We start from the raw sequence: 23,427 nt of genomic DNA on the forward strand, positions 1-23,427 counted from the left end.
TTTGGCTTAGCGGTTGGAGCGTGGGCCTGCGGACCAGAGAGTCCTGGGTTCAGTTCCTGCTAGGGGCACGTATCAAAAAAAAAAAAAAAATTCATATTTTATTTAGTGTGGAGGGGTTAATTAGGTCAGAATGTTGTGTTGTACCATATGTAAACATTGTGAAAGCAAATGCTCTTAACCTCCTATGGGATTTGAGTAAAAAGTCTTCTACAAAGGTTCTGGGTCTCATTTTTCTGGAACTGCAGAAAGTTCCGGAAGCATTGTTATCCAAGTCTGAAGGTCTGAGTGCAGTAGTTCTTGATCCATGCCCTGTTAGAACTGCCCTGGACAACTGCGCTGGTAGGGAGTGGAGGGGGCCTCTAATTGCTTTGGGAACCACAATCTAATTGTTCCCCACTGCACCGCCATGACTGAGACACTGGCACAGTTGACAAATGCTTGGCCCAGTCCTGGGGCTCCCATGGCCCTCTCCACCCCAGGGAAGTCCCGGAGTATGACTGTCTTCTCCCATTCCGTCTGCCTCAGGAGAGTTGAAACACCTTCCAATTTTTTGTTCCAAAATTAGGTCTGTTTGTCCTCTCTCCACTCCGTCCAGCCCCTCCCTCCACAGTCGCTCCCCTAGTCATTAGACTGCTTTGTCTCAAGCACAGGAGCAGCCAGTGGCTATTGGTAACCATAGGCAACCAAGGACCTGCACTGGCTATTTGTGCTATCTTTGTGAGGCGCAGTGTAGCTGGGTGCACGGGAAAATGTGCTCTACAGGTTTTCTTGTACAGTAAAATGTTGGCTTCTCGGTTTTTTTTTTAGAACGACCAGTTTATGGGCGAGATGCAGATAATTGGAGGCTATGATCTTTCAACGCTGGCTGGAAAGGTTTGTTGATGTAACTGCTCAGTTCGCACTGATGTCTGATGATGTTGTGGGGAAATCAGTGACCTTCATTTCAGGTCAGCACTTGCAATACATTTCAGACACTCTCCAGGGTTTGCTAATTCATGCAAATGGATGTGTGAACTCTTTTAATGATTTCTCCTTTATAAAACACTCCTTTTATAATGCTTCCAGGACATGATGCAGACCAAATCTTTCGTCTGCAAGCTTTCTGCCAATCTTATTTCAGACAACCCCGTATTACAAAATCCCCTTGGCACTCCTTATTCTTTCGTTTCTACTCACCCTTTCAGGTACCTCCTGAATAGGAAGCTTTTCCCTTTATTTGTCTGCTTTATGTCTCTCCTCTAATGCCTCCGCACCCAGGCACTTCAGGAAGACACTTCATAAACAGGTTGGTTGAAATGTACAAAATTTGAATGAAAAAGTCTTTTGTGACAGCCCATTATTCGGCCCCTTGCCCTTATTAAAAAGATTTACCCCATTAGATCATGGGGGACACTTCACCTTTTATTTTAATATGAAATTCCCAAACTTGCCAATGCTTAGTGGTCAAGTGGGAAAATGTTTGGATTCCGACATGAACGCCTGCCTTGGGAGGCAGCGTGTCTCACAGAGCAGATGCTTTCTGCAGCAGCGCGGCCTGCAGCAAACGTTTTGCTGTCGATGAAAGCAACACAGATGTGTTTTTGTTCAGCTCTCCTGATATGTCTTTTCTTCAGTATCTCTGAACGGCTTCAGCTTTCTAGGTAAAATGGCTCAGTCTGCTGGACAAGCTTAATTTCTCATAATTTTGGTCGTTATTGTTATGCAATGCCTGGATGGTGAAAAGGGATACCAGTCACATTTAATAAAAAGATAAATGATAACACTAGGGACACTCCAATACTACAAGGACTCACTGCAAAACAGCTTACTTCTCTCTAGTCTAAGGCACGTTGTGGCCTCCGTGTGTTAAATCACTATCTAGTAGTAAATTATGTTCCATAGAAATTGGAATTAACTTGATAGTAATGTTATCACTTGACACCATTTGATGTTACTACTTCAGTATATAAAATAACATCCTAGAAAGCTAAAATACTCGAAGCAAATTCCAGAAATTCATACACTTTAACACCCCTGGGATGGTCTTTAAATAATGTCATTTTTTAATCTTTTAACTTACCTTTAGTGTATCTTTATGAAATGTATAATTTTATCACTATTTGAAAATTTGCAAGTATCAGTTCAAACTCTCTATAATGTATCAATGTGTGTATGTGTATTTCTATAACTTGATGTGTGTGGTATGAGATCACCCAACTCAAACATTACATTTTTATCAAATGGAGAGTAAATATCAGAGGTAAAGCTAGGTTACAGCCTGTCATATTATGAAAAGATGCCATCAGTATTCCTGAAGGTTAAAAGCTGGCAAGTGATATTGAACACAGCCCAATATTAAACTATATCTGTTTTATATAGTTTTTGTATGCAAATGTTAGTTCAATGTGAAGTGTTGCTTTCATTTAGGAAAAGATGAGGAAAACATAATTTTAGTCATTTTACCAAGCTAATATGATGACTGTACTTTGTTCTCCTAAGATCTGAGATGAAAGCTCAGGTAGATAGGTTTATAAAATAGCAACTGTAATCTAAGTTAATGAACATTTTTTAAATTGAGATACAATTGACATATGACTGTTTCAGATGACAGTACAACATAATGATTCAATATTTGTATATGTTGCAAAATGATCATCGTTAAATCTAGTTAATATCTAGTTAACATGATAAGACATTTTAGTATTTTGTTGTAGTATTTTAGTATTTTGTGTGTAATAGGGTTATAACACAAGAGAAATGTACCTTGTGTGTTTTTGTCAGGGAATCTGTCAAAGTGGCAACTCTAAGAATTCCAAATGAATGCCTCCATGGAAAACCTTGCACATGGAATCGTGGTCCTCCTGTCCTTTCTTCTAAAGTCATCTTCTGTTTCCTTTTAGAGTGGTTTCCCTCTTAGGCACACTGGATAGTCCCAAAGAGGTTGAGGAAAGTGTACCTTCTTACTAGGGGTAGAATGAGCAGAAGGGATGATCATGCTGTGCCTCAGTATCCCCTCCTATAATTACCACAAAGATTATCCCCATGAGAAAGTAGAGATCATGGAAGTTCAGGTGGGAAAGATGGAAGCCAGCCAGCAATAAGAGTGACCGGAGACAGAGGCACCCTTTGCTAGTATGACAGATGACTCTTCTTTCAGGTTACCAGGTACCATTTTGCGGTATCTTTACACTCTCCATGTGTACATAGATGTATTTCTATATGTGTTTCAGCATATGCCAAGTAGAACCCCTTGGGCTTAAAGCACAATGGGTTAACATTTCTAAGATGAATCAACATTGATTAGGCAAGTTCTCAACTGTCACAACAACCTAAGGTTAAAGATCCTGCAGTTTAAGTTTCTTGGGGTCACATCAGAAGGGAATGCTGAATACGCCAGTGTGGACCACACTCTGTGCCTTTAAAGATATCTTGACTCTGCCCCTTCTCTCCATCTCCTTGGTAATCTCCTAAGTCTAGACCCCTGCTGCTCAAAGTGTGGTCTAGGGCAGGCTTCAGCAGACTTTTCAGGTAAGCGCCAGACAATAAATCTTTTAGGTTTTGTGAGGCATACAATCTCTGTTGCAACTGCTTAACTCTGCTGTCATAGCTTGAAAGCAACCACAGATAACATGGAAACAAGTGGCTATATTTCCATAAAGTTTTGTTTACAAAAATAGACAGCAGGCCCTATCAATAAATGCACTTCTATGCAATAATAATAACAGCAATAGTAATGATAAATAAAAATAGACAGCAGGCTAGATTTGGCCAACGGGTCATAGTTTGCCAACCTTTGATCTAGGAACCAGCAAGGTCAGTACCACCTGGAAGCATATTAGAATCGTAGTATCTCAGATCCCGCCCCACATCTTCTGAATTAAGTTCATTTTAAGGAGATCCTTAGATGATTCCTGTGGACGTGAGGTTTGAGAAGCACCGGTCTTCTGGGCGAGGCCACCACTCCTCCTCTGGTTGCTGCGATAGACTGACCCGTCTCCCTGAATTTCTCCCTTTATTTAACGTTTGCCACCCTATAAACTGTCCTCCACAAAGCAGCCAGAGAGATCTTCTTAAAATACAGATTGGATCATATTACTTGCCTGCCAAAACCCACTCAGCAACCTCTCAATTAGGATTATCAGATTAAGCAAAAACAGTGAAAAACAAGATACCATGTTAAATTTGAATTTCAAACACACAATGGAAAAATTTGTAGTACAAGTATGCCCCATGTAATATCTGGAATGTACTTCAATTTAAAAGTTGGGTGTGATTTGTCTGAAATTCAAACCTCACACTAGGTGTTCTGGATTTTACCTGGCAGCCCCACACCCAGTGCTGGAGAGCATGGTCCACACTCCTTACAGCTGTAAAACCTGTGTGATCTGACCTTGTCTTCTTCCCAGCATCATCACGCACCACCCTGACCTCCTCACAGTGCTATAACCACGCAGGCTGAACCCTTCCTGCCAAGATCTTGGACAAGCTGTGGCCTCCACTTGGAATCCATTTTCCTCCCGCCCTCGAGTCTGAGCCTCAAGACTCCTGTGTAAGGGAGGCCTTCCCGGACTATCGAAAATGCTCACATACTCTCTACACAAGACTCTTCCCTTAGGCTTAAATCTAAAGGAAGAATGATTTCTTGGGACGGTAAATGTCTTAGTGAGAAGAGGATAAGGTTTTCCTTGGGACTAGAAGGTCTGGGAACAACCCCAACGATGGAGAAACAACTGCGCGCAACGAGGAGAGGGAATGGAAGAGCAGAGGACAGGCGTGGACCAGTGTAAGTGAAGAAAATTAGTCAGAAATAAGGAAATAATAATTGAAAAAATTGGACACGTAAACTGGATTTGGTCTGCAGAATACATTAAATTTCTCCATAAAGAGTCTGAATTGCTCAGAAAAACAAAGAAGAGCCACCAAGTTGTTAAGCGGAGGTGACATCGTGAAGCTGTGTTTTGGGAAAATGGACCTGGCAGGAGGGCAGACTTGACCGAGGGAAGGGAGAGACTCCAGGCTGGAGGACAGCCAGGAGGCGGTGTGGGTGGAGCAAGGCTGCGAGTGCACTGCCACCGCGTGAGCAGAGCAGGCGTGGCGGAGGAACAGTGCCCTTCCAGGAGCAGCACCAGAGCTAAATGATTAAATGAAGGCCGGAGGGTTAGAAAGGAGGCTTTCACATTTGTTTATGAAAGAGCTTTTAAAAACATGGGGCAATAGTTCACTGTGTAATTTCCCTTGCTATGAGTTAGAGGCACTGTGAGCCCCATAACTGTCCTTTGTAAACCTTAAACCCTCCAAAGACGTGTGAGTTAAAAACTTTAGAAAAGGGAGACTCTGGACAGCCCCCATGCACCTTTCTCTTTCTTTTCTTTTGTTTTTTTATTTCTTTCTTTCATTCATTCTTTCTTCCTTCCTTCCTTTCTTCCTCTTTCACTTTTTTTTCCTTTCTGTTTCTTTTTTTCCCTCTTTTCTATTTTTTTTGAAGGACAGAGAAGCGCACAAGGGAGGCTGGCTGAGTCATGGTTCTAAATAGGTCATGGCTGTTGAATAAAGGGAGCCCTCAATGATGAAGTTAAATGGTCTCTTCGCTCACAATGTTTAAAGCATTTTACTCAGTGAGTTTAAGCTGTCTGTGCACGGTGTTCTCTTGCTGATTTTTTTCAAAGTTGATTTGATCCTGGAACTTCATAAAATGTGTGTAAAGCAATATTTTATTCACGGTCAAGAGAAATCTCTGAAAGGGTGGAATAAAACCAAATTCATGGAAACCACTTCAAATCTGGCAATGGGAAAGCACAGATGTGCAGGTTAAGTGCAAGATTTGGGAGACGTGACCCACCCCCCCAGCCCCAAATACGTTTCTAATCAAATGCCAGAATGAAACATCGGAACCTGCCAAAATGTCCTTCTTGGCTACCTTAACTCTTGAAATCATTCCTTTTTATTGTATCTGACTAGGCTGAGAACAATAATGGAAATGCCCACCGACTGATGTTTCTGGCAATTTTGTGAATCATCACATAAAATGAAATGCTGAACTACATTCCTTTCTCCCTGGGGTTTATATTCACACCCCTATTCATGCTGGGCATTCCCTCTGCTTGGTGTGACCACAGCCACAAAGCTGCTGCCCAGGGTGGACTGCAGTATGCTAATCATTTTGCATTTTAAAAGACTAAATATAGGAATAAGCTATTTAAGAAAACCATTTAGATTTGTATAAGTCTTTCTATCCTTTTCTTTAGTAAGTCCGATGGGATTCGCTTTGATTAGGGTCACACAATAGCAGAGGGAGAACACTTCAGAGGTTCCCCAGAGAATCGGGTCCCCGGCCCCCAGGCTGCAGTTTTTACTGGCTTTGGGAGGAAGTGAGCTAGGTGTGATGAGATGACTAAGACAGAAACTGGCGAACATCTCAGATTCAGTGATCACAGTTATCAGATTGCAAGTGTTTAGGAGGCACAATGTGTTCTGAAGAAATTTCCAAGGCTGCCCACTCAAAAAAAACAAAAAGGAATTTTAGAAGATTTCTTGGTGCCAAATTAAAAGCAGTCGACATTAAGTACAGCTCAATTAACGAGGAGTTGTACATCATTAAGGCAAAAATGCAGGGATATATCTGAAGTATAATGAACAGGAGAAAGTGAAAGAAAGGAGGTCAGAATTGTTGATTTGTTCCACAGGCATTTCTTGAGGAACTACTCATACCTATCTCCATGTTATATATTGAGGTGAAAATGCTTCCAAATTGGGGCAGTTTCCTTCTCTCTCCTCTTGGGCCACTTTTTGTTTCCCATGACAGAGTCAAGCTTCCAAAGGGACGAAAGGCATTGCTTTGGTTAGAGGTGAACTTTTCACATGACACCAGGGCCACTGAAAAATCCAGACAGTGGCATATATTGCTAATGAAAGAATTTGAAAACATAGTGTGATGTTCTGTAAAGGAAAGTAAATATATGTGTAGTACTGTCTTATATAACTCACTAAATAACTCTAGATATCTGCATGGTTTCCCTTTTAATAGCAGCCAGTGTGTCTATACCAAGCATTCCCTGCCCATCATTCATAAACCCACTAAATGATTTTACTTCCTAATACTGTACATAACAGAGAGGTCTTTGTAATGTTACAGATATTATCAACCCATCCTTTAATTCTCCAGAATCCTCTGAGAAATATAGTTATCCCCATAATAATCCTTCCAAGAAAGAAAAGCTTGCTTTAAAAAATAATGGAGGATTATTTCAGTATAACACACTGGAAGTTGGAAGTAGAGAGAAAATCCAATTAAGAATTCCAAGAAAAAATAAAGAAACAAGCTCTAAAAGGAAATATAATTATAGTACACTGCTTGAGTCTTTATTGGGGAAAATGTAAGCAGCACAAGGAGGTAGAGTTATAACTAAGTAACTGCATTGGGAGGTGGGGAAAAGAAGTGAGTTGGAGCCCTGGCCGGTTTGGCTCAGCGGTTAGAGCGTCGGCCTGCGGTCTGGAGAGACCCGGGTTCGGTTCCCGCTAAGGGCACGTACCTCGGTTGCAGTTTATCCCCGGCCCTGGTCGGTTGTGTGGGTGGCAGCCACTCGATGTGTCCCTTCACGTCGATGTTTCTCTCTCTCTCTCTCTGTTCCTCTCTCTTCCCCCCACTCTACCTGAACAACAAAATGGAAAAATGTCCTCGGGTGAGGAAAAAAAAAAAAAAAAAAGAAGTGAGTTGGAGTGAAAGAACTAAATTCTCATCTGTTGTATAATATAACAAATAGATGATGTCTAAAATTATTAGATTGAGAAACCAAAATACAGAAGAGAGAAATATTCTAATTAAAAGAGAATTACAGCCCTGGCCAGTTTGGCTCAGCGGTTAGAGCATCAGCCTGCAGTCCAGAGAGACCCGGGTTCGGTTCCCGCTGAGGGCGCGTACCTCGGTTGCGGTTTGTCCCCGGCCCTAGTTGGTCATGCGGGTGGCAGCCACTGGATGTGTCCCTTTCATGTTGATGTTTCTCTCTCTCTCCCTCCCCCTCTATCTGAACAAAAAATGGAAAAATGTCCTCAGGTGAGGATAAAAAAAGAGAGAGAGAGACAGAGAATTACAAATCCAGTGCATGGTCTTTGACAAACCAGCTACAAAGGCTATTTTAAGGACAACTGGGGAAATTTAAATGTGTACTGAGTTTTATATGATATTAAGAAATTGTCATTTTTGTTAGATGTGATAATTAATATTTAGCTATGCATAATAAAGATTATCAGGATAACTTTAATCTGTTTAAAAATACATAAGCATTTTAAAATACTTTAAACAGGCACACATCAACATTTAGAAAATAGACTTTTCTATTTGATTTTGAGCACATATATATATTACTTTAATTTTAAAATGTGTTTAAGTAATTTTGACATATCTCTGGATTAGTACACAGCTACCACTATATTCTATAGTTGAAGCTAATCTTTTTAAAGATGATTCTTGTTTTGCAAGGTTCTGAACTTTCAAAAAACAGATTTAATTACATTCAGTGTACTTTACTTAATTAGGCAAGAATGCAGACTAACAGATTTTAGAAAGGTTTTTCATTATCAGATTAAAACAAAAAGAGACTGTGAACTAAAAGATTAAATTAACCAAATATTCTCCAAGTATTCTGGTTGGTTAATAGGCATGGTTGATAAGTGTCAATCAAACTACAAATGCACATCCTAAGTAACTGTTATAGGTCGATAGTTAAGAGAAGAGCAAATGTGTTGAGAATACCAACGGGATCAGTATGATTCTCAGGACAGAGAAGATACTGGGAACATGACCTGCTTTATTATTTTTTTTTTTTTTTATCCTCACCCGAGGACATTTTTCCATTCTTTGTTCAGGTAGAGTGGGAGGGAGAGAGGAACAGAGAGAGAGAAACATCGACGTGAAAGGGACACATCGAGTGGCTGCCACCCGCACAACCGACCAGGGCCGGGGACAAACTGCAACCGAGATACGTGCCCTTAGCGGGAACCGAACCCGGGTCTCTCAGGACCGCAGGCCGACGCTCTAACCGCTGAACCAAACCAGCCAGGGCGAACAAGACCTGCTTTAAAAAGCAGCAAAATAATCTTCCATTTTAATGATAAAATTAAGATGTTTAAAATAAATTTAATGAATAAAATACCAGACCTGAGAGAAAAACACTTCCAGAAAGAATTTCACCTCAAAATGCATTTAAAACAGAAAGTAATGTGGTACAAATTTAAGAGTTTTAGTTGGCTGGTTAACATTTTTATCACTTAAATCTCTTTTGCATTAGTTATAAGTAAGATATCTAAGGTGTAAGGCTTGATCCAATTTTTAAACTATTATATGAATCATTGGGATAAATGAAAAATCATCTAAAGAAAGAAACCATTACACTGAGGGATATCCACACCATTTAGTTCATTGGAATGGCATAATAACACAGTCATATTTTAATTTGGTGGGACAGTATTGACATGTAACTACTAATCCATTTAATTGGTTGATTTTAACTCATTAATAAGTATAATTAGTTCTTATTCTTTCATTCGACAAATAATTACTTAGCATCTTTATACAGAGATTTATGCTGGGGACTGAGAATACAGTAATAAGCAAGATAAACATGATTCTCATCCTCGTGGACTTTATCCTCTAGTAGGGAAGACAGGTATCAAACAAGAAATTTAAATGAAACATAACCAGTGTTCCTAAGGAAGAAGTTGGTGAATGACTTGAAAGCACATAGCAAGAACGCTAACCATGTCACTGAAAATATAAACCAGGCACCTGAGAGCCCTCTCTGTATCCCACCCCCTTCCTCGGGGTTGAACATCTGAGAGTAAGCACAGAATCCCCAGTGATGTTGGTGGCTCTGCGGGAATAGGGCTGCCCCAGCTGAACACATAATCCCTGCACAGAGCACTGTCTCCATTAGCAATGCAGTTTGTGTTGGCTTTGTTTTCCTGGAAAATGCATAGTAAGCTTTATGTTCCAAAGAATGCTGGGTGAGGCACTTGCCAGGATTATGAAGAGATGACAGTGGATAGCTTTTCAGACAGGTAACAGGGTCTAAAATAAACCTGCTCCTAACCTGAATATAAATATTGTAGCATCACGTCATTTCAGAGATACTATTAAAGTGAGTCTGGAATACCTAGATCATCTTCAAGCATTTGGGTTAGATGAATGGTAGAGCACCAAAAAAGTAAATTGTGAAATTCCAACTGTAAGCAAAACGTGTTTATCTTGTGAGCTAGATTTGCATTAGATTCTAAAATAATTGGTGTTTCTTGTTTGTTTGTTTGTTTGTTTTCAGAATGTCCTCATTGTTGAGGTAAGCTGACTTTTTTATCTGGTGATAAAATGGTGAGTTTTAAAATATATAACATGTTATCAAATTGGCCAAGGATTTATTGCATTCCCTCTGTGTGCGTTTCTCCAAATTTATTGAGTAGGAGCCAACTAGAATTACTGACTTGAAATAACTTATAAAAACGGTTTTATATATTTAATTTCACACATGTCTAAATTGGTTATTATACTTATTTGTGAATCAGACATTTTTATAGAAGAGAAAACTAACCCATAAAGCCAAATGTATTTAATAGGTAAGCCAAGGTGAGAACTCTCTTCACCCTTAACTCGGTGTTCTTGCTAATGACCTCTAATTATTTTGAGCAATTCTGTCTTCAGCATACAACTCATAAATATAATCAATATTTAAATGGCAGTTCAAAGGAAAACTGTGAATTAATTTAATTGGTTCTGTTAAAAAGGAAGGGACCCAGGGAAGAAGGAGGGAAGGGGGCAGAAAGAGAGAAAGGGAAGGAAAACAGAAGAAACAAAAAAGACAGGCCCTGTGGCAGCAGTAGACCTGTACAACACATGTCCTTGTTTCCTTCATGAGCACACCTGTCTTATCAGCTGGCAGAGATTCGGGGCAGTTTAAGCTTTTGGTACACAATAGCCTGTATATGCTCCATGTATTCGCAATTCTGGCTCAGTCATAACCCATGAAGTAGACCCTCGCCAAACGAATTGCCCAGCTCTGGATAAATTCAGACCTCTTGTTTTGATAATCTGCTCCTGACAGCTGATTTCTGTCCTGAGGACAATAAATTTCTGCTGCCCATTCTACTCTAATTGAGCAGCAGCTCATCAGTGGAGATGAGCCTCAGCTCACTGCAGGCTCGCACCCTCAGAATTCAAGGGCTGTCACCAGCTGCCATCCAGACACATCTCACTTCCTAGTCATAGAGTCCCCTATTGAGTGGGGAGGGCAAGGGGGAGGTGTTTATTCATTCAGTGTATTCAGATGTACATCCCATGTCCATGAAAATTCATGTGTCCTGTATTGTGTCACATAACCTCGGGGCCAAACGCAGCCCTTGAATGTGTGGTGTGAGAGTCTAAATGCACTCAGTAAGAAGCCCACATGCTCTCCAAAGGCTGAATTTAGCCTTTCAACCCAGCTCAGTGATTCACAGAAATACTCACCAATATATTTCCCTAAGACCAGCTTCCAGAAAGAAGCACCTGTCCAAAAAATTAGAACCAATTCTACCTCCTCCTTTGACTCCAATTTGATCGCAGTTCTAATTACCATGCATTATTAATAAGGAATATAATTATGTGTCTGAATGAAAAATCTACTATGCTGCCCAAATGCGTTTGTTTGAATTTGTTCGTTCTCTTTACAAAGGATGTTGTTGGAACGGGGAGGACCATGAAAGCGCTGCTCAGCAGCATAGAAAAATACAAACCCAACATGATTAAAGTGGCCAGGTGAGCAGGACACACATCCTTGTTGTCTCTGTCTTCCCAAACCAGCCCAAGAGAGATGCTAACACTGGATGCTGTTTTCAGAGAGTGCAGTGTGGTCTGACCACACTGTACACATAGCCCACTGGACTGCTGGACTGAGAGAGAGGAAAGGGAAGAGGATGTGCTTTGCTGTGGCTGAGCCCCTCTGTACTGTGCCTCTAGCTGTTTCCAGGAGCAGCTGCTGGGCCCTGGAGCCAGTGCCCCTTCCTCCCTTCCTTTTGCCCAGAATCACTGAGCTGTTGAAGCAGCAGAAGCCTGAGTTGGAGGCTGTGATGATGCCCTATCCGCTCAAGGGAAAAATATACATATTTTAAATACTACATGTTTTAATGATGTTTTGTTCTATTTGCAATTCACAGAGATTTTATTTAGATCACTAAAGCTGTTTTGTTTTTTGTTTTTGAATGGTAGTTTGTTGGTGAAGAGAACACCTAGAAGTAATGGCTATAGACCTGACTGTAAGTGTTTTTGGTTTTTGTTTGTTAATGGGTTGCTTCGTGGTTTGTGTTTAAGAAATTTCTGTTTGATGGCAGGCTGTCTGAAGTGGAAGCTGTCTAGGTTTGAAAGACCCACAAATACCTCTGGTCTTCCTAGCCTTGCTAGAGAAGCTAGAACTCTTTATAACAAGGGGCTTATATTTTCTAATTTGCATCTTTCACAGGAACTCAGTTGTGTGCATAAATATTTTGACTTTTAGATTTTCCTTAGTACCTTAACTCCAAAGAACTCAGATAATAGGTTTCATGTGGTGGAGGGAGTCTTGACCTCTCTGGACGGACTCAGATGCACGGGATTCCTGCCTTGGCCACTGAGTCTTCCAATCAGACACGGAGCAGCACTGGTACCGGTCGGAGGCATTCTCGTTCCATCTCCAGGAACTGTTGCCAGACAATGCACAAGGCTGACCTTCAGCGAGCCTAATTTTAGCACACAGAAGGGGAAATCCAAGACATCTCCCACCACCTCCAAACAAAAGTTCAATAACACAAAGAATTAAATGTACAGCATAGGGAATATAGTCAATAATATTGTAATAACTCTGTATCACAACAGATGGTAACTAGAGTTATTGTGCTGATCATTCTGTAATGTATAAAAACATCAAACTGGGAGCGGGGAGCGGGAGGAGGGTGTCAAAAGGGGAAAAAGGAGAAACATCTGTAACAAAAATAAATTAATTAAAAAATTAAAAAAATTTTAAAGGAACCTAAAACCACTATGTTGTACACCAGAAATCAATATAATATTGTATGTTAACTATAATTCAATAAAAAAATAAAATAAAATTTCCCAGAAACAGAACAATAATCAAGAATTAACAGAGCAGATTATCTATAGATGCTACCTTCACACTTGCCTTCAGACGTGTGTTCTGGAAGACTGTGCTCATCTAGTGCAGAAGGATAAACAAGCAGCTTGATTATTTATTATTCTAACACGGGAGGTGATTTTTTTTCACTTGCATAGGCAGACTTCAGCTTCATTTTTATAACTTACATTTGCTCTGAAGCCTCGGGGATACTTTGGCCCCAGTTCTCCTCAGCAAGCTGAACAAACATTGCAGCCAGAGAAGCCTGCTACGGACGGGTAATGTGCCAGTGATATTTAGCCAGCGACTCTTTATTCTAAAAAACAAGTTTCATTGTGGGATGTATTACATCTAGACAATGTCAGTTCTGGGCAGATAGACCCAATAGTGTATTCCTGTCCAGTGACTGGTTTGGGGAACATAACCTGGATATAGTTAAAACTGGACAAGTTTAGTAAACAGAGATCTTCTAAGAAAATAATGTAAGACACTGTACAGAAAAGGTTTTAACTGAAATTGAAAGGCATTCCCTTCAAACATCCAGTTAATTACAAATTTTTTGTGTCACTTATGGCAACAACATTAATAAAGTAATAACAGCAAACACTAGTAAGAGGTTATGATGTTCCAGACACTGTTCTAAGAGCTACACAGAGATTAACACATTTAATCCTCTAAGGTAGGTGCTATTGTTATGTCCACATTACAGACAAGGATATTGAATGTAACAAGACAAATAGCTTGCCAACGTCACATAGTTGTAAATGCAGAGGCAGTACTGAACCCAGGCTATCTGGTTTTAATCCCTGCTCTTACACTTGCAATATGCCTGTGAGTAACATCTGCAATTACAAACTAAAAGTAGGAATTGCACCCATTTCCCAGCTAGAGATAGGTCAGTCTGGTTCCCATCCTACTCATTCAAGTCTTCCTTTTATTCCATGACAGCTCTCAAGGTTTGGCTTTCCCAGTCGGCTTTTCCCAGTCTGAGTTGCCACACCTGTTCTTGGGTTTGCATTGCTTACTGTAAAGTCATTATTATTGTTACAACCAGGGTTTCCTGGAGTTTCCTAATATTATTTTAGCTAGCTCAAAATCTGTTTCTTCTTTCTTCTGGATTTCTGAGTCTTTGTACGTTTTGTCCCTTTCTCCTAATTGACTCTTTCCTCTATGCTCAATGATATCTTTTGTTCTGCTCGTCCATCTCCTCTGATTATTTTTCTCAAGAACCTACAGTTTGGACCATCAAATGGCTTCCTAACAGTAACACATAATGTAGTCCCCCAGAAAATAAGTCCTTCACCTCTAGCATGTTCTGTGAGTAGGGACCAGTTGGTTTCTCCATGGGAAAGCATCTTTGGTCATCGGGATCAAAATGGCGGTGGGCAGTCCCACGGAGGTAACTTGATGCTGTAAGTCCATTGGCTGCACTAAAGTACAGTTTCATAAAAGTAAACAGGTACATCTATCATCTGCAATACTTGGATAAACAAACACAGATTCCAAAACACTGGAAAGAGTTTTTAAAATCATGGATCACAAGTACATTTATTCTGTTTCAAGCTCTTCGAAAAAGGAGAGCCATGGTCTGTTCCTTAAACATCTTTTTAATAAAAATCATCTTCCTTTCAGTAAATTCTTTTGCTTAACCTGAGTACCTTCTACTGCATTTAAATCTGCCCTTAATAGAAATAAAGAGTTAATTATTGTCATCTGCATCATGAACTGCAAACGTTCTCTTCCTCAAGCTGAACAATCCCATTTCCTGTCATATTGTCTCCCAGGTTTTGCTTCCCAGCCCTTTATACCCCTGAGGACACTGACTACAGTGGGAGGATCACCTCTTACTTGCAACAGGCTGCACACCTATTCACACATCACACATTGCAGCATCGCAATACCTTCTGTGTGAGCTGCACTCGGTGCTTTTCAGAGTGTTTCCTTTGGCATTACACCATTGGATACAGCTGTGGAACAACATGACCAATTCATGCATACTTCTTATCTACTGGGCTGCCTGAGCCCTTTCTCAGCTCTGGATGCCGGGGATACAGTAGTTTTTTATTGTATGTTGGCTCATCTGTCTTGTTTCCCTGAGTACTCACTCTGGTCCAGGTCCCTGCTGGGCTCATCCAATGCATTGCTTATCACTTTTCTCACTTGCTTTTGCCTAAATGAAGAGTCCTCACCATTGAAGTATTACCAATAGCCTATGTTGGCTTTATACTATGTTATCTAAATTTTGTTTCTTTTTTTCCTCCTTCTCTCTGCTCAGATGCTGGATTTGAGATTCCAAACTTGTTTGTGGTGGGTTATGCCTTAGATTACAACGAATACTTCAGAGATCTGAATGTAAGTCTTGCATGCAAATTCTTACCTCCTTTTCACAAGAGCTTAACAGTTCCATCAATTTATCAAATTATTGAAATAGTAGTAATGATAGCTGCCATTTATTAAGTGACTTCTTTGTCAGGAATATTTTGGGCACTTTGCATAATCTCAATTAATTCCCCCACACACGCTACCCTGCAAGGTAGGAATTAAGGTGATAGAAGCAATTATGATTATCTCTATTTTATTTATTTATTTTGTAAAATTTTTCTTTTCTATTATCTCTTTCATACTAGAGAAATAAAGAAGCTAAAAGCAGAACTATGGCTTGATATTGATTTTCCTCCAAGTCATTGACTGTGCCTACTCACCCATAGTAATAGGCAATATTCTATAAACTCTTTTGAGTCAGTGCTTAAAATCTAGCAGGCCAATTAGAGTGGCACGCAACTGGCTCATGACTATTCCCAATTTGGGAGCAGTAGTTTTGTTGGCAGTGGGAACAGCACCAGGTGTTAGACCTGTGGGGTCAGACTGAACCTGGGTTCAGCAAACTTGGGGTACTTGAGTTCTGGCTAAGAAAGAATTCAGAGCCAAGACTCAAACTATAAGAAAACTATTCTTTGGAAAATCACAGAGGTAAAATTAGTAATTTATAGAAGAAATCAGCTTAGGAAACAGGTTATGGAGGTAAAAGAAGGGCCCTTGGAACTTAGAAGTGAGGAAGGTCAAGGTGACGCGCCTGAGGGGATAGGGAGGAGGACCGGAAAGGTGTGGGCATGCTCCCAGGAGGGAGCGCATGCTGGGTCCTCCATCAAGGGTTTTAAGGGTGAAGATTTTAGGGGAGGTCCCAAGCAATGATCTCAGTGATATTCAGCAGCTTTCTGGGTGTGTCCTTTCAGGGCCAGAGTCTCCACCGACTGACTGGTCAGCACCAGGGCAGCTGGTCCTGAGGTCAGCCTTAGCTGCGGCATTGCTTGTCTGGTTTTGCTGCTTTTCTGGGCCTGGAGCTGAAATACAGCTGAGGCCTAGATGTTATCTCTAGGAAGTAAAGGTCAGGGGGTCCAAACTGCACAACCAGCAACATGCTAAGGGAGAAAATGTCACCCTGGGGGCTAGGTCCCATGCTACAATTGTCCTTTGCTAGGTGCCCAGGGCTTTCCATCCTCTTGACCTTCTATACCTGGCGCATCATCCTGTTCTGCTCATGTCTCTCTAACTGCCTACCACAATTTTAACATATAGACATGAACCCTCAGCTGTATGACCCTGACCATTACTTAATGATCTAAACATCTTACCCAAAATAAACCAACCAACAATCTCTCTCTCTCTCTCTCTCTCTCTCTCTCTCTCTCTCTCTCTCCTAAGAATTAGAAACTTATACCAAAATCAGAGAGACTAAAGAATTTGGGGCTTAAGCCATGAACTGAGGTCTGGAGCTACCCCTGTTCCTGTTCTTGTCTTCCAGATCCTTCATTGCTCAGCTTTTTCTTTGCTTCTGTGAACTACCCAGTATCTTACCAACAAATCTCCCTATTTTGCTTATGTTAGCCTGACTTCATTTCTGTTGCTTGCAATCAAAATATTCCTGACACATTTCTTGCTATCCAAAAGAGTCAAATAAGAGTCCATATTATTTTTATTATGCCTATTTCTCTATCTACCCTAGAGGCTGTGATTTTACCAGTAAGAGATTTCTACCTCCACCACAGCTAACCATGCTGCCCCTTCAGCATTTCTGGTTGTTTATAGAGTAGAACTAGGGAGCTAAATTCAGAAAAAGTCCCAAAACTAAAACAATGAAGAAATTTTTGTCAAGCATTGGAATGGGACTGCTCAGATTTTACACACATACACAAACACACACACACACACAAACGTAAATACATACATTTAGGTAAACAGTAACCAATTACAAGATGATAGTCTTGTTATCGCGTAACATTTTCTGCGCCTCATATTTTGCTAAGAAACTGATGCATTATTAAATTCTTTGTTTCAGCACATATGCGTGATCAATGAACATGGCAAAGAAAAGTATCGAGTCTAAAGAAGTCAGTTCTCACCATCAAATCTCCAGATAACATCATACTTACAACTACCTGCAGGAAGCCACTGTGTCAAGTTCATCTCCCCAGGCGTTTTCACTCAGCAGGGTAGAAAAGAAAAAAAAATGTTTTAATGACACAGCTTTTTTTTCTGAGATTATAACAGAGAGAGTATCAAAAGTTCTTAAGGAAAAGAAAGCAATGTTTTTATTTGACTTGTTCCAAATTAAACACTCCGCCTTGTGACTCATGAGTTCTGTCTACCTTCACACTCCCGAGCTACACCTCCTTTTGTTCTCATTCATGCAGTCACTGTGCTCGAAGACGGTACCCCCGCCTAGTTACTCAAATACTCTCACTTAACTTTTTTAAAATACTCTCTTTTTTGGTACTATTTTGCAGCCTGAAGAACCTGGAAACCTTTGAAGTTAAGCTCTGAGCCCATATACTGGCAATGCAACCAGATTCCCATACTGAAAAAAGGAGGGGAAGGACAATTTAATATAAATTTCTGTTTGTGCTTTTCTGACAGGCCGTTATTATCTGCTTTGACAAAGCCTTTCTGAACCACCGCATACAATGAATGTTAATGATGTTATGAAATGAGCCTTGCTCAGTGCTCTTGATTGGTGCTTCCGGTATGTGATAACAGTATGTCATGGATGCATGGATGTACTCAACTGTGCTTAATACTCTGAATTTTAATTAGAAAAGAGACAATGGCAGCAAGGCCCCAGTGTCTATGTGGCATCCTTTTATTCATGTGGGACAGGAGCAAATGGCAGAATTTGGGGGAGGGGCAAGTGTTTTCAATGCTCAAAACTAAGCAATAAATGTTTCCTCTTATTTGCACCAAAGGGAAAAAACATTATTATGTGTTATCCTAAACAGGAACACAGAGGTTGAATTATTATTTTAAGTGGCCTTATAAGATTGATCATACAATCCAAGGCACTATAAAAAAAAGAAAAGAAAAATATACTTAACAAAGTTTTTTTCTAAATATTTTTTTTCCATTTTTCCTGTTTTATGGGGTGTTTTATAATTTATGGGGATTTTAATTTAAAATAAATGAGTGCTCATAAAGCTGTTTTTTTTCTCACTTCCTAAAAGGAGCAAATGCAAAATAAATAACTAAGCCGCCTTTGTTTGGTTCTTAACTGTATGTAGCATATTGTTATCAGGTTCTAGCTTCCTTTAAACTAATAAAGAATAAGAAACCATGTTATGTTTCATAACTGCTTACTGTTTTTTTTCCACCTTCATATTTTTATATATTTTCAGCCATTAAAATGTGTGTGAGCTGGTAGCTTAAATATACTACTGCATATATCTTCCCTGTGGCTTTATTTTTGTTAACCTGGAAAAAATCCAATATATGCACCAGTATAAGCAAATGATTAAGCCAGACTTGATCTGCTGCGTTTTTTCTCCTTAGTTTGTTTGTAAGAACAAGGAATTTTTGTAGAAGATTTTCCTGCATATTTTTGTTCCAGCCAGAGAAGAAAATAAACCACACCCAGATATCCCAAGGGGGAAACCAGAAAAGGGAATTCCTTCTAGCTTTGTTCCATTGAAGAACCAGAATCCGGATTATAGAATAATCATTTTAACAGGCCCATTTCTTGATCTATCAAAATTAATATTCTAAAGACAATTTTTTATTATGCCACATTATATCAGAAGACCTAAAATAATCCAGATACATTTCATTTTAAATACAAAATTATCCAGCCCTGGCCGGCATGGCTCAGTTGGTTTAGTGTCGTCCTGTGCACCAAAGCTTGCCAGTGCAGTTCCTGGTCAGGGCACATGCCCAGGTTGCTGGTTCAATCTCCAGTAGGGGGCATATAGGAGGCAGCCCATAGATGTTTCTCTCTCACATCGATGTTTCTCTGTCTCTCCTTCTCTCTTCCTCTCTCTAAAATCAATAAAAACATTTTTAAATGTAAAATATACATAAAGTATGATTTCTTAAAATGTTTTTCTTAAAATTTTGAATTTTAGTAATCACCAGTATCATTTCTGAGGGCTTTATGTTTATTCAAATTAAAAAAGAAAATACACATCACAAGATTTTGAGGACTTGTGCTAGTTAATGCTGAAAAAGAAAAATTCAATAAATACAAGAAGTTTAATCATTCTTGCAATATTTTTCTATCAGATAATATTTTGACAATGATACCAAGAATGTCATCTTGGGAAAAATAATATTTCCTCTTCTCTTGCAAAACTCTAGTCTATTAAATACCACTGAGTATTCCACCTGGACAAAAAAATGTAAAACCTTATTACCTAATTAATAACCAATAAATTTATTAAGTTAGTGTTCCAAAACTGATGAGTAGTGGGGAAAAAATGTGTGTGGTATGTTTTACTGGAAAAATTTGGATTTAGTTACAATAATTCCTAATACTTTTACTACAGTCATAAAGTAACATAATTAGTAATACTTTGAGATCTTCCAAACAAATCAGAACCCCTCATTATAAATTGAACCTTTCTTGGTCCTGGCCAGTTTGGCTCAGCAGTTGGAGCATCAACCCTCAGACCAATGAGTCAAGGGTTCGATTCCAGTCAGGGGCACGTACTTCCTTCCGTTGCAGTTCAGACCCCCGCCCTGGTCCGGGTCATGCAGGAGGCAACCAATCGATGTGTCTGTCACAACGTTGTTTCTCTCGCCCCTCCACTCCCACTTTATCTAAAAATAAATGGAAAAATATCCTCAGGTAAGGATTTTTTAAAAAGTGGACTTTTCTTTCTAGACTGGACTGTATCACGTATTGAACCAGGTACCTACCCCCAATGTGAACTGCAAATACAGTTGATTCTTGAGCAATACAGGTTAGAACTGCTTGGGTCCATTCATATGCAGATTTTTTCAATAAATATGCCTTCTAAGACTTACAACAGCCCCTCGGAGCATAAACAGCCATTTACTCAGCCTCCTGTGGGTGAGCTGTGTTTTCCCAATGGAGAGAGAGGGTAACCTATCCCACTTCTGGAGAGCTGGTGTCATGCAAATATTTCGTCACTTTTGTAATAGATAGTATGTTCTAGGAAATAAGAGCCTTAAACCACATTCTGCACCCAGATGTCTGACCAATTTGGACGAAAATAGTATTTGGGAGTTTTACTTACTTTGCTATAATGGGTTACTCTGGGATTCCCAGATGATGTTTGAGGGCTGGGAGCAGGCTAGTCTGGAGAAGGGAGAATGGGAGATGTGCTCACTGATGCTGGGAGTTGTGCAGAAAAGAAAGAGGGTGTACATAGAGAGGGCTGCATTGTTTCTGGGCCCCAGTCCCATCCTGTGATTGATTCTGAACCCTGCGAAGAGAAGCAGGCAAGGACCCAGCTGGAAGAGCTATTTTCGAGGTAGCCTTTGTGCCGCACGGTAGGGCAGCCAGGTCATTCCCCATGTCTTGTGGAGGATCGTGGCACAGCTCTGAGGTAGGGAGGAGTGGGAAAAGAGCTCCGTTTTAGGATCCCTAGGGTTCTGCAGTTTGGAGAGCACTCTGGGCTGGAAGGGGTACCCTCATCCAGGACGCTTCACAAGATGCCACCCTCCAGGGGTTTCATCGGCCAGAGGCATCCACAAGGAGACCAGAGCAGCCCATGAGGGAATGTTGATGGACACGTGAGAAAGCTCTGAGCGGCCCAGGAAAACAGCTACCGCATATGGTTGTACAGCCTGTGCTGCTGGCGCTTTGCGCAAGGACACCTGACGGGGGAGCAAGCAGAGGCTGAGACCCTGCCCACACTCCATTTGCCGAACGACGGACCTGGCTGAGAACCGCATGGGCCCTCCAGAAGAAGTGTCTATTTCTAAAAATGTGATCTTTGTCTAGTCCACTCAAAAAAGATGGGGTTTTTTTTTGGGGGGGGGGGGGGTTGTTTTTTTGTTTGCAATTTCTCAGCCAGGAGTGGGGTGGATTTTTGTGCCAAAGTGGGCTTTGGTCAGAAGTAAGCGGGAGAGCCCTGGCCAGTTTGGCTCAGCGGTTGGAGCATCGTTGGAGCATCGACCTGCGGAACCGGAGAGTGCCTGGTTCGCCCCCGCTAGGGGCACGTACTAAAAATAAATAAGTAAATAAAAAAGAAGAAGAATCTGGAGAGAGCATGAAGGCAGGGTGGGGTACTGAAATCCTATATTTTCCAAGTGGGAAAATAAGCCTGAACCAATGTTACTGTGACCTCATTTGTTTCCACAGCCTAGTGGGTGTTGACTAGTAAAGAAGTTGTGAATAAAGACAGTAAGTGTAGACGACTCGTTTAAAAAACTGGCTGTAAAAGAAAGAGACACTAAACCATAGCCAGAGGGATTTTAAAGATGAAAGAGATTTGTGCATTTTTATTTGCTATAAGAACAAAAAAAAACAAACAGGGGAAAAAAAAACTATAGAAACTGTGTATTTGTTGTTGATTGCTATGTCACAAATCACTCCAAAACTGAGTAGCTTAAACCAACAGTATTTATTTATTATCTGTCGTGGTTTACAAGAGCTAGGAATACAGAGAGGGCACAGTGGGATGGTTTGTTTCTGCTGCATGATGTCTGTTGCTTCAGCTGGAAGACTGAAAGGCTATGAAGCTAAACTATCCAATGTGGCAGCCATTAGCCAGATGTCGTTTTGAAATTTAAATTATCTGAAGTTAAATAAAATTAAAAATTTACTCCCTCATTTATTATAATTGCTCAATAGACTCATGTGTAGTAAATTGTCATATTGGACAACACAAACAGGAAATTCCCATGATCACAGAGTCCTACAGGTATCTTGTCTGGTGGCTGATGTTGACGATGGGCTGGAATCCTAGCAGAGGCTGTCCGTTGGAATTTGTGTGTGTTCTCACGTGTTTGGGCTTCCTCACAATATGGTGGCTGGGTTCCAAAAGCAAGCGCAGAAAGAGACAGAGACACAGAGAAGCCGGTGAAAGGCACATTGCCTTTTATATGACAGGCTCACTTCCACCAAATTCTGTTAGTCAAGGCTGTTACAAAGATTTGTCTGAGCCCTGGCCGGTTTGGCTCAGCAGTTAGAGCATCAGCCTGCGGTCCTTCTAAGGGCATGTACCTCGGTTGCAGTTTGTCCCCTGCCCTGGTCGGGTCGTGTGGGTGGCGACCACTCAATGTGTCCCTTTCACGTCGATATTTCTCTCTCTCTCTCTCCCTCCCACTCTATCTGAACAAAATATCAAAAAATGTCCTCGGTGAGGATAAAAAAAAATTTTTTTAAAGATTTGTCTGAGCTCAAGGGGAAGGAACATAGATGGCCACCGCTCAGTAGAAGGATAGCAGCATCCTATCGTAAGAAGATCAAGTGGAATGAGATGCGTACTGCTGTGGCCTTCTTCAGAAAACTGAAGGTGAAATCTGTACCTGAAAGGTTATGAGCCCTGCATATTTTCTACTAATAAGATTAGTGAAGGAGTTGATTATTCAGTGGTCATAATGTATCACTGAAAACATGAATACCTAGTCATGTGGGAAAATATGAGCTGATATAAAGAATAACACCAGACAATAGCACACCTTGATTATAAAGACAGAAATACACATTTGCACACTAACAGTGTTTGGAATAAAATAAGGTGTTGAAAGAGTAGTTTATTTCTATTAAGATGGTTAAGTTTGAAATATAAAAAAAATAATTAGTTTTTGCTTACCAAATTTTTCATAAATATAAATTCATACTGAAATTTTAAAAGTAGTTCAACTTTTTTTTTCTTTATTGATTTTAGAGAGGGGGAGGAAGGGAAAGGGAGAAAGAGATAGAAACATCAATGACAGAGAACCTCAATTGACTGCCTCCTGCCTGACCCCCACTGGTGATTGAGCCCACAACCAGGGCATGTGCCCTGACTGGAATCGAACCAGCGACCTCTTGGTTCATGTGTCCACGCTCAACCAATGAGCCACACAGGCCGGGCAGTTGTTC

The 23,427-nt window shown here is 40.5% G+C and overlaps 1 protein-coding gene across 2 annotated transcripts in view; it reads left to right on the forward strand.

Moving 5' to 3' along the window:
* PRTFDC1 (phosphoribosyl transferase domain containing 1) overlaps nt 1-18,409 on the forward strand; it is a 108,612-nt gene extending 90,203 nt beyond the window's left edge. For both annotated transcript variants that reach the window (XM_036272037.1, XM_036272027.1), the window contains exons 4-9: nt 808-873; nt 10,290-10,307; nt 11,676-11,758; nt 12,209-12,255; nt 15,382-15,458; nt 17,443-18,409. In XM_036272037.1, coding sequence (XP_036127930.1) covers nt 808-873; nt 10,290-10,307; nt 11,676-11,758; nt 12,209-12,255; nt 15,382-15,458; nt 17,443-17,490 — 339 coding nt within the window. In that variant the 3' untranslated portion in view covers nt 17,491-18,409. The remainder of the gene's footprint in view (nt 1-807; nt 874-10,289; nt 10,308-11,675; nt 11,759-12,208; nt 12,256-15,381; nt 15,459-17,442) is intronic.
* The last annotated feature ends 5,018 nt before the right edge of the window (nt 18,410-23,427 follow it).

The sequence above is a fragment of the Molossus molossus genome, unplaced genomic scaffold (assembly GCF_014108415.1).
Source record: "Molossus molossus isolate mMolMol1 unplaced genomic scaffold, mMolMol1.p scaffold_m16_p_1, whole genome shotgun sequence".
NCBI classification, from domain to species: domain Eukaryota; kingdom Metazoa; phylum Chordata; class Mammalia; order Chiroptera; family Molossidae; genus Molossus; species Molossus molossus.